The 18156-nt window shown below is 37.3% G+C and overlaps 1 protein-coding gene across 7 annotated transcripts in view; it reads right to left on the reverse strand.

Moving 5' to 3' along the window:
- Positions 1 to 18156, reverse strand: part of ACTR3B (actin related protein 3B) — a 206612-nt gene that overhangs the window by 38879 nt on the left and 149577 nt on the right. For all 7 annotated transcript variants that reach the window (XM_072652143.1, XM_072652142.1, XM_072652144.1 and 4 more), the window contains one exon: positions 8073 to 8216. In XM_072652143.1, the coding sequence (XP_072508244.1) occupies positions 8073 to 8216 (144 nt within the window). The remainder of the gene's footprint in view (positions 1 to 8072; positions 8217 to 18156) is intronic.

Genomic DNA, 18156 nt, shown 5'->3' on the forward strand with positions numbered 1-18156 from the left:
TTGCTGTTTATTAAATGCTTGTTTACTGAACTGAACTGAATCCTGAGGAATTTCTCATGACATCCCAAACACCAAAAAGCCAGGACAAAAATGGCACTATACTAAGATGGTACTAAAAACTTTACAAAAGTTTATCAAACACCTCCAGACACATACATTTGTGGGGTATGTTGTACTGGGGATTCTTTTTTTAGTATGATTTAAACTAGATGACCACTGAAATCCTCAGCAACTCTAAAATTGTATGATTCTGATTTTTAGTTTGATGTGAATAGGACAATTAAACACAAATTTTGGTGACAGTATTTTCCTTCTAAAATAATAAATATGAAATTATGATTTAAAATATTTATTATGTGGGAGGGAACGAAAATTTGCTTAATTTCCTTTATTTTGCTTCAAAATTTCCCTGATTCCAATGTTGCACACACTATCAGTCATAATCAATATGTGTTACTTTTAAGGGCTTTTTCCCCTTCTTTTCTCTATTACAAGGAAATCTCAGAAGGCATAAATAAAACTTTAACTAAAAAACAAAACAAAATGTATGTGACACCACCCCAGACACACATCCTAAGAGTATTTCATATCCCCAGATGCCCCTCCATTTCCTCCAAAAAAAAAAAACACTCTCTCACACTTCAACATTTAATAAGCTCTGTCAATTCATTCCCATGCCAAAATTAGTTTGGGAAACATAATATGAAGGTAGAGCTAGGAGATTCAAAATAAAACACAAGAAAGCATAACTGCAGACTGTTTCCTTAAGGGTAGAATACTTTCTATGGCTTTCTTTTACCCTATTCCTTCAAGTTAAAAATTAAGAAAAATTAATATTTGATCTACATTTTAAAAGAACTGTAAAAATAAGATTCAAATTAAACTATATGAAATTAATCTTCAAGAGTAAATAGGAATTTTCTGTTCAGTTAAACCTGCTGAATGCAACTAGTTTTGTGATTGAGAGGAACATGTTGAATAAACCCACTGAGGATAAGGATGATCTCACTTTCCTACTTCTATCTCCAGCACCTAAGCATAATGCCTGCCACTTAATAGAAGCTAAAAAGTCAGTTAACAATAATCTATTAAGTACTTTCTATATGGCAAGCACTGTGCTAAGAGCTGAGGATATAAAGGCAAAAGACAGTCTCTGCCCTCAAGGAGTTCACAATCTAATGTGAGAGACAACACGAAAACAACTACGTAGGAACAAGATAAATATTTGGAGATAATCAACAGAAGCAAAGGAGTGCCCTTAAGGGGAATCTGGAAAGGTTTCCTGAAGGTAGGATTTTAGCAGGGACTTGAAAGGGGGGAGGAAAAGGGAGGGGAATCCAGGCACATGGGAGAGACAGTGAAAAAGCAGAGTCAAGAGATGGGAGTGTCTAGTTCAGGGAATATTAAGAAGGCTAGTGTCACTAGACCTCAGGGTTTGAGTGAGAGGGAAGAATACTGTGAAGGAGTAAAGTGTAAGAAAACTGGAAAAGTAAGATGGGAGCAGGTGACACAGGAGATAGAGTGCCGAGCCTGAAGTCAGGAAGACTCATATTCCTGAATTCAAATCTGGCCTCAGACACTGTGTGACCTTAAGTAAGTTATTTTAACCCTGTTTATTTCAATTGCCTCATCTATAAAATAAGTTGGAAAAGGAAATGGAAAAAACCAATTAGAATTCCTTGGATCCCAAGAGAAATTTCAAGTGCCCTATAGGGACCAAGAACAATTTTCACCCCCCTAAAGTTAAACCAAATTCTTATTATGTGAGCTGAGAGCAGGAGTCTCTTAGTGAGAGGGGAGGGTGAGTGCCCTACCCTGTAAGGGTTCATGCCAATGTGAAACACTTGGTATCCAACTAAGCTCAGAGCAGGAGATATCCTTACTAGGAGAGAAAGAGGGTGAAGATTCTCAAGAAAAAAATGGTGACAGTAAGAGAACACTGAGAAGCCTTTGATAAAACTCAGATACACTGACCCAGATGAATTATATCTTCTGGTACTGAAAGATCACAGATTATAAGATTTAGCGGTGGAAGGGATATTAGAGGTCATCTGGTTCAACTGATTCATTGTACACATGAGAAAATGAAGGCCTCAGAGAGACTGACTTTTAATTTTTTTTTTTTTACTTAAGCATTTATATTCTCTCACTCTCACCTTTCCCCAACTGGAGAAAAACAAACAAAGCAAATTAAAGCAAAGCAAAATAAAATTATAACAGATATGCCTCAACGCAAAGATTGTATCAACTACCATATCACCTACCATACTCCTGGTAGCATTATGCAACAGTTTTTCAGGAGGGCTCTGCTGAGGCTTGGTTTTGGTTTTTGGGGCGTTTTGTTCTCTTAAGTAACAAAGAAATGAGAAAAGAGAAGGATAACAATAAGGAACAGTAGTGACACGACCAGCAATGTGGTACTACTGATCTAAGGGGAACATGGAGCTGATGCAATTCTTCACTGACCAAACTCATTGGAGATTTCGAGGCCAGCAATAAAAGTTGGCTATCACTACATTTTCTACCTAGTATCAAACACTTTTCAGATTTCCTGGCTAGAAATCACTCAAGAAAGCAGTCTCTTGCCTTGAGAGTATGGTGAGAAATGTCTTTCCATCAACTTCCCCTTACTGTTTTACTTGAACTCCACCCACAGGCCAAACCTCTAGGAACGTTGATAACCTATGTGAACTTATTACTCAATGATTACCAAACTTCCACCTGGTCATATTCTCCCTCGTAATTTTGAATCCCCAGTTGTCATTATTCAAATTCATCTCTCATTGCCTGCTGCTATTAAAATTCCTCACAAACCAGCCCCTCCTCCCCTCCAGTGTCCTACTCAAAAGTTATCCATCCAAAGTGCATGCTCCATGGGTAATAAACTTGGTTTCATCTTAAATCTTTACCTTTCCCACTACTTGTATCTTCAGGCTTACACTGAAACCTGGCTTCATCCTAATAACAGCTTTTTTGGTGACCCTTCCCAGTACTGGTTGTTCCAGTACTTTCTTTCATTCCTCCAACTCATTGGCTGAAGTGGAGTTGAAATACTCCTTGCTCCCCACTGCCACTCCCAGGCTCTCCTTCTGCCACCATCACTCCATAATCTCTCATTTGAGGTTCACTGAATCCACAATCATCACCCAATCAAAATTCTGTTAGCTGTTGTCTACTGACCTCTGGGATATTTCTCCCCCTCTTCTTTTTTCTCAATGAATTCAGTGCCTTGCTCATAGTCTTTGCCTCTCTCTTAATTCCTGCCCTCAAACTAAGAGATCTCAATACAGATATTAATATTCCCTCAAACACCCTAACCTCCGAGTTCCTTAATTTACTTATTTCCCATGACCTACTTTTCCACCCTTAGATACAGAGAGATGATCACACCCCTAATCTTGACATCATCCACAAATGCACTATTTCCATGTTTATGAACCCTGAAATTTCATTATCTGATTACACTGTTATCATTCCAATTTCTCTCTGCCTTTCAACTTTAAACCCTGTTCTTTGTCCTCACCATAACTTCAGTCCCTTGACCTCAGGTTTTTCTGGAGTCCTTTACTGACCCCTTGGCAAATCAGTTAAACTCTATATACACTATAGTCTTGAGTCTTGCACCCCTTGTTCTATAGCTGATCCTTGCCCTGACAAGCCTCAGTCTTGGATTACTCCTACCATCTGCTTCCCTCACTTCTATTTGTGTTATTGAATGAAGCTGAAGAAAATCATGAAACCTTGCTTACTGGTTCTGCTACAGGTTTATGTTACATAATCTTAACTGGGAAGACAATCCTTTTACACCTCCCATTTTGACTCTTGGTTCCACTTACCACAGCAATTTTTATAAACTTTTTAATTCCTCCTCCAACCTCCAATCTAATTAGAGGGCTGAACCCACCCCTCCCTAGTACAAGACAGCCAACTTAAGAAAGAAAACAAACTTTAAAAAGCCCAAAAGAGGTGGGGAGTTTCTCTACCAAAAAGGGAATTAAGTAGTTGGAATTGGTTATTCAGGATTTTAGGCAAATAGGAAAACACTATGGTACGGACATGAGGTTCTTACACAAATGGCCTGGATTCATGTCACAGTATGAAAAAGTAATATAGATCCACTCAATGTTTTGGGTTGTTTTTTTGTAATGAGAATAGATAAGTTCCCATAGTGTACTCTAGGCAAATTTCCAGTTACTAATATTCTATTTTTTTCATTCAATTTTATTTTATTTTGCTTTTATTTCCAAATTCTCTCCATCCTACCTCCACCTCCTCCACCTCTGAACTAGATAAACAAAACCCATTACAAAATAATACCAAGCAAAACAAATTTCTACGTTAGACATGTCCTATATATATGTATGTATATGTACTTGCAGACATGTTATGTCTTATATATACGCATGTATATGCATACACATGCTATCACGAGTATGTATATATGTGTATACATGTGTGTGCATGCTTCAGTCTGTACCGCAAGTCTATCACCTATCTGCATGTTACATAATGAGTCCTCTGGGACTGTGGCTGGTTACACTGTGTTGAGTTCCTAAGTTTTGCCAAGTTGTTTTTCTTTAGAGTACTATTGTTGTATAAATTGTTTTTCTGGTTCTGCTCACTTCACTTTGTATCAGTTCATACAACTCCGCTTTTCTAAAACCATCCCCTTCACCATTTCTTATGCCTAATACAATTCCATCTCACACACATACTCGCACACACATGTACATATATGTACATGTGTACATATACATGTATACACACACCATAACTTGTTCAGCTTTTCATTCAGTTTCCAATTCTTTGCCACACAGAAAGCAGGCACCAGTATTATAGAGATACAACATCCATACTTTTCATATCAGCTTTGATATCCATAATGTATACAATAATAAACAGGTAATTCATACTTAAGCATTCAACAATGCAAGTTATCTCAAAGCAACTGGTATGGCTCATAAAGGAAATACATTAGAAAGCTAATCATCCAATTATAAAATGTTAAAATTCTTTTAAATGATACTTTTTCTTTAGTACATCCCTACTCGGAAATCCAAGAAGGAGAATTTCTCCAATAGCCACCCAAATAAATTCTACACACACCCTCTGGGCTCCCTCCCCAAGGATGTCTATTACTCCCGGGTTCTTTGGAGTAGTTTATGTTACTGTAACACACTAATTCACTGAATCCCAACCTGCGTGCATCCATTAGCAAAGAATCACAGATATAATCAGCAACAGAATTTACTAAAATGGCATAGTACAAATAGCAGTTACAAAATACTCCCTCCATACAACTGGGCGCACCCTTCCACTCATAAGCACTGTCCATGGGAAGAGTGGCTCCAGAGCACCAAGGCAGTTTGAAGCACAAGTGCAGAAATAACTGTACAAAGGTAACTGCAGGACCTGGAAGTCCTTTTTCTCTTCAGGGGATCCTCTCCACAGCCCAACTCTGGATTGCCAAGGCTGGCATTCTCTTCCCTCTTCTCTGCTGCCAGAGGATCTGCTCCTGGAGGCTGTTTCTTGTCTTTCTGTACATTTGTTTGTCTAGAATGTGTGCATCTGTTCCCCAGTGGATACAGTCTCTCCCACTGGTCAAGCAGTTCCCCTTAAAAGCTTCATAGCCAATGGAGGGAAAGAGAGAAGAAAGAAGGCTCCTTTACTGCTCCTTACACTCACTGCCTCAAAACTGCTCCATTCATCCAGGGCTTAGCTATTTCCGCAGGGACCTTGCTTCTCCAGTGAGGCTGTTCCCTTTAATTCCATTAAAGAAAGCTTTCACTTTATAAATGAAATCTTTCAGGTGTCAGCACATTGATGCTTCATGATCTCTATTAGCTAATCTTTAGGTTCTGTGACTTCTCAAACTTGGGAAGAATTAGGAAGGAGACTGAAACCACCCCTTCCTTCAAAGCATTCTTGCCACTCTTCTTGGTGGAATGTGCCATACATCTGTATTCATCTGATTGTCTTGACTTCCATCTTCTGTGCATTTCTTTTTAAAATTCAAGTTATTTAGTAAATTCTCTGTGCATTCACATCATTTCCTTCAGACAACTACTGTTCCTCCAAGTCTCTTGAACTTTTTCTCTGTGACTTTACTATTCCATTCTTAGTAATTTCCCATATATCCTGGTCTGGCTAACCCCATAAAATTTTAATCACTAGGATCCTACCTATGTTTCCTATGAACCCTGTCAAATCTGCTCTCTCAAAATTCTGAATTTATGTCAAGACCATATTCAACTTTCTTCTTTTTTTCTCTCACAAATTCTAGAGAAAAATCATCAATTTCCATCCCCATCCCCAGGTTCCCATCATTCCCACACAAACAACCATGGAACTCTCCCATTCACATAAAATTTCTAGGAATACAGTTCCTGGAATTTAGGAGAAATTTAGGAAATGCTGAATTATATTTACCTTTTTTCATTTCTTATATTCCCAGTGATGTCCCATGCTTTTTTTTCCCAAAGGATAACCCTACTCTTCCTAAGGGTGATCAACAGCTGTTAACACCAATTCATACCCAGGGACTGATTGCAGTAGCAACAACCTATGCCTGAATAATTTCATTTTTGAACTTTTTTCGAGGAGCCAAAATAAAAAAACTAGGGTATGCCAGTGTCTAAAGTCCCTTCTACCTTGAGCTTCCTTTACTGGCTCCAACAATTGCTTCCCTACCTTGGTTATGAGTACTAAAAGTCTTTAAAGGCCTTCCTGTATTTTTAAATATGAGAAACTGGGTACTGGATAAATTCATGTTTTTCTTTAAAACTATATCTTTTTTAACTGCCTAAAAATATGACACCTTTAAAAAGTCAGTCAACTTCTCAAATTTGTATTATTTAACAATATAGACAATTATCATATGGAATGCCAGCACTCCAGTTAACTAGGTATTTTGTTTAAATGAGTTTACCAAACTAAATCTTTGCTTCAAACCTTACTGTGAAAAGACTTTCTAAAATGTCCTGGGTCATATTCCTGACTTAATAATAAATAATAAATATGAAAAGAATTAATTCTTTTTTTTCATCTTGCAATGAATGCCACATTGATGATTTTTGTAGAAGACTGGAAATGGAGCAGATATGCAACATGAAGTCCCAGTACTGACTTCAGAACTATTCTGAAAGCAACAATACACTAAATTCACAAGTTAGGCTTTTTTTTATTTGCCTCTTTCCCAAAAAATAAAGTGCTGAAAAAAATCCCAGTAAACTGAAGGTTATTACTTCATTAGGGCTCATGTAGTTCCAGGTTCCAATATATATGTTCTTATTCATACTAATGATTAGGATGTCCTGCTCAGACCAACAATACTAATTTTAGATCCTAAATTTGATTCTTATTTAGCACTCTAAAAGAATTCTTTTTGACTCCAATTTAACCTTGAGAGGAAGCATGGTATCATATAGAGAGCTGGCCTTCAAGTCAAGAAGACCTGTATTCAAATAGTGTCTTTTATACTACCATCTCTGCGATTCTCAGAAAATCTCTTTAAAGCTTTCGGTGTACTAACTCAGGTGATTACAGTCCGTATAGAATATATACAGATAAAGTCAGTATATACACGCTACTTTCAAGAGATCATTCCCCCTTGCCACTCTGATTATTATCCCCATTATGCTGACAACATCTGTTCAGCACAGTTGCTTCTCCCACCCATTTCCCTCTAAGGGCTATAGGGTAGTGGGGGACAGGGAGGAGGAGGAGATAAGGATATAGAGCTTAGGTATTCAGAACTCAGACACAGTTCAGAGAATTTAAGGCTACTAATGGTGCTATTTCTGCTTCACAGAGGCTACTAATAGTATTATTTCTGCTTCACAGTGGTTTAAACAGCCTTTTGTGCTCTAGCCTGGAATTCTAATAATCATTTAAAAATCATTTCTAGGGGAAAATACATTCAATAAACTTTCAGAATACAAGCCATTCCTATATTTACTAAAAAAAAGAAAATATAAGAGAGGCATTACCTAAAAGAAAAAATTATAAACCCCCTGAAAACCCAAAACCCAGCTCTTTCATCCCCAAACTGACCAATTTTACATTAATTTTACCTTAATGGCTTTTGCTGTCTCCAGTGATTGCTCAGGAGGAATTCCCACCTCCCTCTCCCTTAGGAGCTGTTGAATGAAATATGTAATATCTCTACCTGCAATAGGGATGTGTTTGATGCAGCTTCCAATTACATAACCTTCTGCCTAGGAGGAAAGAAAAGAGGTTGGTAAAAAAAAAAAATTTATCCTTTTAAAGTTCTTCTACTCAGTCTACAATTTCATTTTACTTAGTCATCAATCATTTACTGAACTCCCATTGTGTGTGTCTGCACTATATTAATACCTTAAAAATTACCATATAAAAATTGCTTTAAGTCTCAATAAGCTCAATAACCTGAAAAATTGTAAACAATACTTTCACTGTGGGTATTTAAGCAAAAACTGCATGAGAAATTCCATTACTTACAAGATATGATATCCAGCAAATACAAGTTTTCTTCTCACTAAAGGAAAGACTGTGCCATTTATAAAATGTTAATTCAACTGACTGAATATCTATTATTGGCTATACCTCTAAAAAATGTAGCTTGATGTAGTTGAGAAGCCATTTAGGAAAAAACCTGGGTTCAATTCCTAATTAAAGCTCTTATTACTGACTCTACCCCTTGGAAATTTAGTTTCTTCTGCTATAAAAATGGAACAGTAATACTCATAATTACCTAGTTCACAAGGTTATTTCAAGAATCAAATGAGATATGGTATACATAAAGTTTTGTAAACTATAAATCATTTTATAATTGTGAGCAGTTGTTAATAATAACAAAAGCAATTGTTATCATATAAAAATAAACAACCCTAAGTACTAAAGAATAATATGTTTTATATTTAAAGCACTATAAGTCAATGTTACTTTAGTCATCTTTTTTCAATCATGTCTGACTCTTTATGACACCATTTGGTGTTTTCTTGGCAAAGATATTGGAGTGGTTTGCCATTTCCCTCCCCAGCTCATTTTACAAATGAGGAAACTGAGGCAAACAGGGTAAAATGACTTGCCCAGGGTCACACAGCTAGTAAATGTCTGAGGCCATATTTAAATTCAGGTCCTCCTGACTCCAGGTCAACACTCTATCCACTGCGCCTCCTCTTGCCCAATGTTACCTTAAGCAAAAGCTGGCTGGTCTCATACGTAAACAGATTCTATCTCTCTGCCACTACATTTCCCATCCACATAGGGGACCTATTATCTATAAAGCATGAGGAAAAGGGATAACAATACATTAAGAAAAGTTCCTTAATTTTTGAGCACTACTGCTCATAGGGATTCTAGTAGTAGCCAGTGCTGACTCCAGAACAACACTAATATTAGCAGCAATACAAAATTAGTCACAGAAAAATCAGAAAATGCAAAGGCATCTCTCTAATCAGCCTTAAGGTCAAATAATCTCAAGGGGGAACTATTTAAAGCAGCTCCACATTGCTCTAAACCAGAGGAACTTAACCTGGGATCCACCAACAGTCAGGAAGAACCTATGAATTTGGATTGGAAAAGACACATTTATTTTCACTCACCTCTCGATTTCCTTTGTAATGCTATGTATTTTACTTTATACACTTAAAAACGTTATTGAAGGGGGCAGAGCCAAGATGAAAGAGTATAGGCCAGGACCCAGCTGAACTCTCCCAATATTCCCCTCCCATTATTCTCCCAAACTTTAATTAAAATAATGCCTAAAATAAAATGGTGGGTGGCAGAGCCAACAAAAGGTCAGAGGGAGACATTTATTCAGCCTAAGACAATTTAGGAGGTCCACAAGAGAGGTAGGTAGAAGCCAGGAGTGCAGCAGGAGCATCGTTAGTGGCCATGATGGCAGTAGCAGCATCAGCTTCAGGAACTCTCAGACCAAACAAGAAAAGGGGGTTGGATAACTAATCAGAAAAAGATTAAAGAGGACTCTGTGCTGGCACTGGATGCAACCAACTGGTGCTGACTGCCAATTTTATTGCCCACAAGTAGTTCTGGATCACGGTTCCAGATGGAGAGGAGTGCTAACACTTGCAACTGCAGGGAAGCAGGGCACAGACTTAAAGCACAATAAGGACATCTCTTCCCAGAGCACACCACCTTGGAAGTAGTAAAAACTTGTAGAACCCCAGAACTAGCTCCGAAAATAGCAGCATGAAAAAGCCTGAAGCCTGACACAGCGCTTCCCCACCTCCAAGGTAAACACAACTCAACTTTTACATAAAGTTCAAAGTTAAGAAATAGGTAGGAAAATGAGCAAACAACAACAACAAAAAAGAATTTGACTATAAAAAGCAACTAAGGTGTCAGGGAAGACCAAGATATACACTTAGAAGACAACAATGTGACTACAACTACAAGCAAACCCTCACAGGAAAATGCTCATCAGACCTAAGCCCAACAAGAATTCCAGGAAGAATTAAAGAAAACTAAGAGTAGGAGAAGAAAAATTGGAAAAAAGAAATTAGGGTGATATAAGAAAATTATTAAAAGAGAATTGAGCTTAGTAAAAGAGGCACACAAAAAGAAAATACTAAGGAAATTAATTCCTTAAAAACAAGAGCTGGTCAAATGGTAAAAGAGGCACAAGAATATACTGAAGAAAAGAACTTCTTAAAAAGTAGAACTGATCAAATGGAAAAAGAGGTACAAAAGCCCACTAAAGAAAATAATTCCTTAAAAATTAGAAATGCGCAAGTAGAAGCCAATGATTCCATGAGACTTCAGGAAACAATAAAAGTCAAAAGAATGAAAAATTTGAAGAAAAAATGTGAACTATCTCTTTGGAAAAACAACAGGCCTGGAATATTGATTGCAGAGCAATAAATTAAGAATTGCTAAACTACCTGAAAGCCATGATCAAAAAAACAGCCTAAACATCATATATTTCAAGAAATTATAAAGGAAAACCACCGTTGTATCTTAGATCCAGGGGGTAAAATAGAAACTGGAAGAATCCCCCAATCCCTGAAAAAGATCCCAAAATGAAAGCTCACAGGAATATTATAGCCAAATTCCAAAGCTCCCAGGTCAAGGAGAAAATACTGCAAACATCTAGAAAGAAACAATTCAAGTATCATGGAGTCACAGTCAGGATTACACAAGATTTGGCAGCTCCTATGTAAAAGGAGCGGAGGGATTCTGGAAGGCAAAGAAGCTAGGATTACAACAAAGAATAACCTACCTTGCAAAACTGAGTATAATCCTTCAGAGGGGAAATGGACACAGTGAAACAGAGAACTTTTAAACATACCTGATGAAAAGACCAGAGCTGAATAGGGAATCTGACATTCAAACAGAAGACTCAAGAGAAGAATGAAAAGGCAAATGTGAAAGAATAATCATAAGGGACTCAAAAAACTGTTTGCATTCCTATATGGGAAGATGATACATGTAACTTCTAAAAATTTTATCATTATTAGGATAGATAAAAGGAGTCTACATAGACAGAAGGCACAAGTGTGATTGATTATGTTGAGATGATCTTTAAAAAATGTAGGGGTGAGAAAGAGGGAAGCACTGGAAAGGAGAGGTAGAATGGGGCAATTTTTTCACATAAAAGAGGCACATAAGAGCTTTTATGGTGAAGGAGAAAATGGGGGGTTGCAAGCAATGATTGAATCACTACCATCAAAATTGGTTCAAAGAGGGAAGAATATAGACATATACATGTTTGTATATATATATATATATATATATACACACACACACACATAATACATATATACACATACACACATATATACACACATATACCTACACATTTATATTTATGTATTTACACACACTAAGTCTTACCCAATAGGAAAGTAGGAGGGGAAGGGGATAAGAGATATGAGATAGGCTGGGAGGGAGGGAAGGCAGTATTGAGTATATCTTGATATATTATATATCAGTATATACTGAGTATATCTTGAAGATATAAAAGGGAGGGTGGACTGAAGGATTCAGTGGTCAGAAGCAAAACAGACTATTAAGGAGAAAAAGGAAAAAAAGACAGATAGAAGGATAAACAGAAAAAATAAGAGGGAAGGGAATACACAGTTAGTAATCATAACTGTGAATGTGAATGGGATGAGCTAACCCCTAATACAGAAGTGGAAAGCAGAATGTCTTGAGAAACCAGAATCCAACAATATGTTATGTACAAGATACACACTTGAAACAGAAAGACACACACAGAGTTAAAATAAAGGGCTGGAGGAGACTATTATGCATCAGCTGAAGTTAACAAAAACAGGAGGGGCAGAGGTAGCAATCATGATCTCAGACAAAGCTAAAGCAAAAATAGACCTAATTAAAAGAGATAATCAGGGATACTACATTTTGCTAAAAGGTACCATATACAATGAAGTAGTATAAATAATTCTACAGCAAGTTTTTCTAATAAAGGTTTCACTTCTCAAATATATAAGGAACTGAGTCAAATAAAAATAAGAGCCATTCCCCAATTGATAAATGGACAAAGGATATGAACAGGCAGTTTTCAGAAGAAGAAATCAAAGCTATCAATAGTCATATAAAAATGCTTTAAAACACTATTTAAAAAAAAGTAAAAGTAAAAGAACTCTAAGGTACCATCTCACATCTATCAGAAATTACAAATGCTGAGGAGATGAAGGAAAATAAGTACATTAATCAACTGATGGTGGAGTAATGGACTGGTCCAACCATTCTGGAGAACAATCTGGAACTTTACCCAAAAGACTATAAAATTGTGCATTTCTTTAATCCAGTAATACCACTACTAGGTCAATACTCCAAAGAAATCAAAGGAAAAGGACCTACATGTACAAAACTATTTATCTCAGTTCTTCTTGTGGTGGCAAAGAATTAGAAACTGAGGGAATGCTCATCAATTGGGGAAGGGCTGAACAAGTTATGGCAAATGATTGTGATGGAATACTTGTGCTTATAAGAAATGATGAGGGGGTAGTTTCAGAAAAACATAGCAAGACCTATACTAACTTATATAAAGTGACATGAAAAGAACTGGGACATTATGATGCACATTAACAGCAATGTTGTAATGATGATCACCTGTGAGACTTGTGGATCACCAAGGCAACATTCACAACACTGGTGGTGACTGTGAATATGTCAGCATAGTTCTCAATTGCAAAGTATAACAGACTCTCCATATAGAGGGCAGAAAAAAAACATTTATTCAGACACCAGAAAGCCAAACACCAAAACCAGAAAGCCAAATCAATTCTAGTAACCAAGAAGACAATACACATTACCACTGCAGGCGATAAAGGTATTTCCAAGCCTTCTCCTCCCCCACCCCAGGCCCTCCCACAAACACTCACAAGCCTAGTTGTCTGCTTGCCTGTGTCCTTCCCAGCTGACTAGCCTCACCAACTTCCTCCCAGCTGTGCTCCACCCTTCCTGTTCCACCCATTCAGCAAGCTCCTCCATTATATGTAACTTAGGCTTCCTAGTGATTTAAGCAGGACCTTTTAATGAATGACAAAAATCTTCCTATTTAAATTATCATTACATTCAGCCCCAAGATCTTTCATATTTATTACATAGGTTGGTGGGGCAACTGATATGAACAAAAATTTAACAGGGATAACAGAAAATAAGCATATAAAACAATATCTTAGGCAACTAGTATCAACAGAACTTTACAATGATATAATAGGGATCACACAAAACATGCACATAAAACAGTATCTTAGGGTGGGGCTTGAGAACAAGCATCCCATCATTTCCCCCTCAAATAAATGGGGCCCAAAACCTTGGGGTAAGGGGCAAAGGTCTTTTCTTCCATAGCTACTTCCCGCTGAGATTGGACATACAGCTGTCCCTGGCCCAAGAGGTCTCATTCAAGAGGTCAGTTCTTTAGCTGGCATCCTGGTCGATGCCAGGTCCAGGGATGACACATCACAGTCGTGGACAGGGGGTGACATCTGGCTCAAGCAATTAGGCATCTGTAGGTGGAGGGTACTAAGCCTGCAGAAAACAAATCTAGCAAATAAGTTTAACCAACAAAAAGCCAGAAAGAAACAAGGAGACAATAACCAGAAGCAGGGCAGTGCTTCTAGAGTCCATGAATGCACCATCATATCCTCATTCACAGAAGAATATCTGACTTAGGGGTACAATTTGGTAATCATCTTATCCTGAATAAACAAGCTGTGGTATTATCTTTCCTGTGTGCTATAATTTCGGCAGCCTTTGGAATATCGTCTGGTTTCTGTCCTACCCATACTGTAGTTCCCAATTTTATTCTGTCAGTAGAACCCAACCCTTCAGTTCCTCTGCTAGTTATTCTGGAAAGAGGGTCAGTTTTCACAAAGGGTATTATTTCACAAGGAATAATAATCACTTGAACTATTCTATCATTTTTACAAAATTGTATGGATTCTTCACCTAAATTTTGGAATGTCACAATAATTTTTCCGTGATAATTAGAATATCACTCCAGTCAATACATGTATTCCCTGAGCTGATTTAGGTAATATCCATCCTAATTCCTAATCCTGATTTACATAATATCCATCCAAAATGATTTTGGGGAATTCTCATACATATTCCAGTAGATATTTTTCTTATTTCTTTTCTATTCAACTTAAGATCTTCTAAACAGCATAAATCACATCCTGCTGAACCAGGTGTCTCTGGATATAGTGTTGGGACATCTGGCCTCACAGTCCAATATTCAGTATTTGGGATCTTACGTGTTGTTTTCTCATTTGCAGATTTGGGGTTATCATTCTGGCTAGAGGTGTACTTACTCCTAATGGTCTATTATTCAAATTACACAAAGCAGTGAACAAATTATCTTTCCAAAGTTGATAAGAATTATTAGAACTTAACTTTCTTAACTGTCTTTCAATAATCCATTCATTCTTTCAATTAACCCAGACGTTTGTGGATAATACGGAATATGATATATCCATTCTATGTTGTTTAATATATAGTATGTCTTCATTTCATTACCTTTGAAATGTGACCCATTGTCACTCTGGATCTGCAGTGGGGTTCCATAATATAGACTTAAGATATTTAGAGTTTTACAGGTGTTTTTCTGGGTCACATTCTTATAGGGACAAGCCACTAGTACACCTGAATAAGTATCAACACAAAGACATATAAATTTGCATCCTTTATCTTGGGATAAGGGTTCAATATAATCTATTTGTCAAATTTGGACTGGTACTTTTCCCCTTGTTATTTCTCCAGTTACTACCCAAGAAACAATTCGTTCCTTTTCCAAATGACATATATAACATTCTTCGACTCCTTGTTTTTACAATGAATGAAAGATACTAATACCTCAGTCTTGTGCCCACTGGTGTGTGACCTGGACCCCTAAACAGCCAGCTCTTTGATGGACCCATTTTGCTAGTTCCGGATAATCAGTTGGTGACAGAGTAGGGACAATATGTTGAGTAGCGATCTTTGCCAGTCGATCAGCATGTGTATCGTACTCACATTCTGGCATGGTGAGGGCCATGTGAGTATCTACATGAAAAACTGACAAATTAGTAACCCAAAGACATGTCCCAAATATCTTCCCATAATTCTTTGCCCCAGACTTGTTTGCCATGAATTTCTCAATTTTGATTTTTCCACATGGGCATCCATGTAGCTAACCTGTGAGCCCACGAATCAGTGAATATATGACACTGTTCTCCTTGTTCTGTTTTAATAGCTTGATGTACTGCCTATTGACTATTTCTACTTATCCCAGTACTTTCCAAAGTCCACATGGTACATGGGCTAAAGGTTACTGCTTTCCAATGTCTTTTGTGGCCCAAACATTTTGCTATCCCATCAGTAAACCATACATGTCTCTTTTGTTCTTCAGTTAATCCATCATATCCCTCATTCCATTTTACCAAGGACTGTAGTAACTGTTGCATTGGTTCAGGGGGTGTATCATTGTCCTCAGTATCTATGTTTGGTATAGATTCATGTAAAACAGAAATTCCACTTTTGCCTGCTTTAGATCTATTTTGAATATACCATTTCCATTTAATTATGCTAGCCTCTTGGCACATGTCCAATTCTGGGAGAAGCTGGGGTACTCATTACCCAGGTCATAACTGGGACCCCAGGCCTTAATATTATTTCATGGCCCAAAGTCAGTTGTTCAGTCTCTATCCAAGCCCAATATGCAGCTAACAACTGCTTTTCAAAAGGGGTATACTGAATTCCAGATAAAGGGAGTTTCCTAGACCAAAATCCTAAGGATACATTTCAGCTTTGTTGTTTCTGCCATAACTCCAGTTTGTATATTCATCCTATACAGTCACTTGTAATTCCATCAGGCCACTTTGTACAGGTGATAAATCTAGGGCCAACTGTACAGTGGTTTTTGCTTCTTCAAAAGCTTTACTCTGCTCAAATCCCCAACCAATTCATATTTTTTCCTTGTAATTTTATATAAGGGTTTCAAAATTTATCCTAGATGTAGCATGTGATGTTGCCAATATCCAAATAATCCTATAAACTTTGGGGCCTCTTTTTTATTTGTAATAGGAAAATCCTGAATCTTTTGTCAGGCTTGCAGGAGAATTTCTTGCAGCCCCTTACTCCATTATTATACGCCAAAATTTTACGTGTTTAGCTGGCCCTTGAATCTTTGCAGGTTTAATTTCCCACACTTTGTCTTTCATATACTCAATTAAAAGCATCAAACTCTTTTCCACTTCTTCTACATTTTTTTCCCTGTATCATAATATCATCTATGTAGTAATGTTCAGTCACAGTCCTATGACAAATAGTGGGGCTATGTAGATATCCTTATGGCAACCATGTAAAAATATACTGCCGACCCTGACAAGTTAAAGTAAATTGGTCCCATTGTTTTGAATCTATTGGGATAGGAAAGAAAGCACTGGCTAAATCAATAACTGCATACCAAGTCCCATCATGTTTCTGGATCCTTTCTATTACAGTCATGATATCTGGAATAGCAGCACACAAGGGAGAAGTCACCTTATTCAATTGTCTATAATACACTGCCATCCTCCATGTCCCATCTGATTTTCGTACTGGCCAGACAGTGAGTGGTTGTATGGACTAACACTCCTGCCTCAACATATTCCTTTATAGTAATGGTAATTTAATCTTGCCCACCTGGCACATAATACTACTTTAAAGTGATTACTTCAGATGGTTCAGGTAAAGTGATTGGGTCCATTTTTATTTTACCCACTAAAATTGTACTAATTCCTATCTTCCTTACTCCAACTTGGTATCTCCCCTTAGGTAAATTTAAAGTCATACCTCTCAATATATCTATTCCAATGATGTATTCAGGAATGGGTACAATTACCACGGTATGTTCTTTCTTAGTTAATTTTTCCAATTTTCATTGTTAGTTTGACTTGTCTAGCTGATATTTCAGCCCCTTTCAATCTTGTGATGGTGATAAAAGTTCCATGTTTAAACTTATCAGGGTTTCCATATATAAGGAAAGCCTCTACCCCAGTATCTATTAATGTCCTGGTTACAGTATTTGACCCATTTTTCCAATATTTGATCAAGTTGATATGGGGTCTGTAATCCCATCTGTGTATTTCTTTAATCTGAGCTGGGGCTTGGCCAATTTCCTGTTCTCCCTGAAAATGTGACAAACTTTGATATAAGGGTTCACGTGGATCTGTAGGGGCAGTTCTTGCTTCTCTACTCTGTCTAGTATCAAGGTCCTTTTCTCAGTACATTTTGTATAGTTCATTAGTTAGAATATCATCTGTGTCTCCAAAATCAACCCCTGTTCTCAATAGAGGAGTAAACAATTCTTTTCTTGTCATTCTATTCTGACTTTGAATCCACTGGCTATTTACTCTTCTCTCTTGAGGAAACTTACTTTTCTCCTAGTCCCCTAAGTTACTTACCTGTGAAATCTTGTCCAGCACTTCTGAAAGAGGGTTCCTTTTTATCCAATTATTAGAGTCAAAACTATGTGCTTGTAAGCAGGAAGAGCCATCTTCACTACTATATCTCATGGGAAACCACAAAAGGGGTATCATAGTATGCATCTGTGTTTGCAATCATTATGGCAGTCTTCATACCTCCTCCATTAACTTTCTTATACATTCCCTAAGTGAATACCAGGGTCTATCTCCACTGGGCCACACAGAGTCAGTAGGATGCTGT

Source organism: Notamacropus eugenii, chromosome 3, assembly GCF_028372415.1.
Source record: "Notamacropus eugenii isolate mMacEug1 chromosome 3, mMacEug1.pri_v2, whole genome shotgun sequence".
NCBI classification, from domain to species: domain Eukaryota; kingdom Metazoa; phylum Chordata; class Mammalia; order Diprotodontia; family Macropodidae; genus Notamacropus; species Notamacropus eugenii.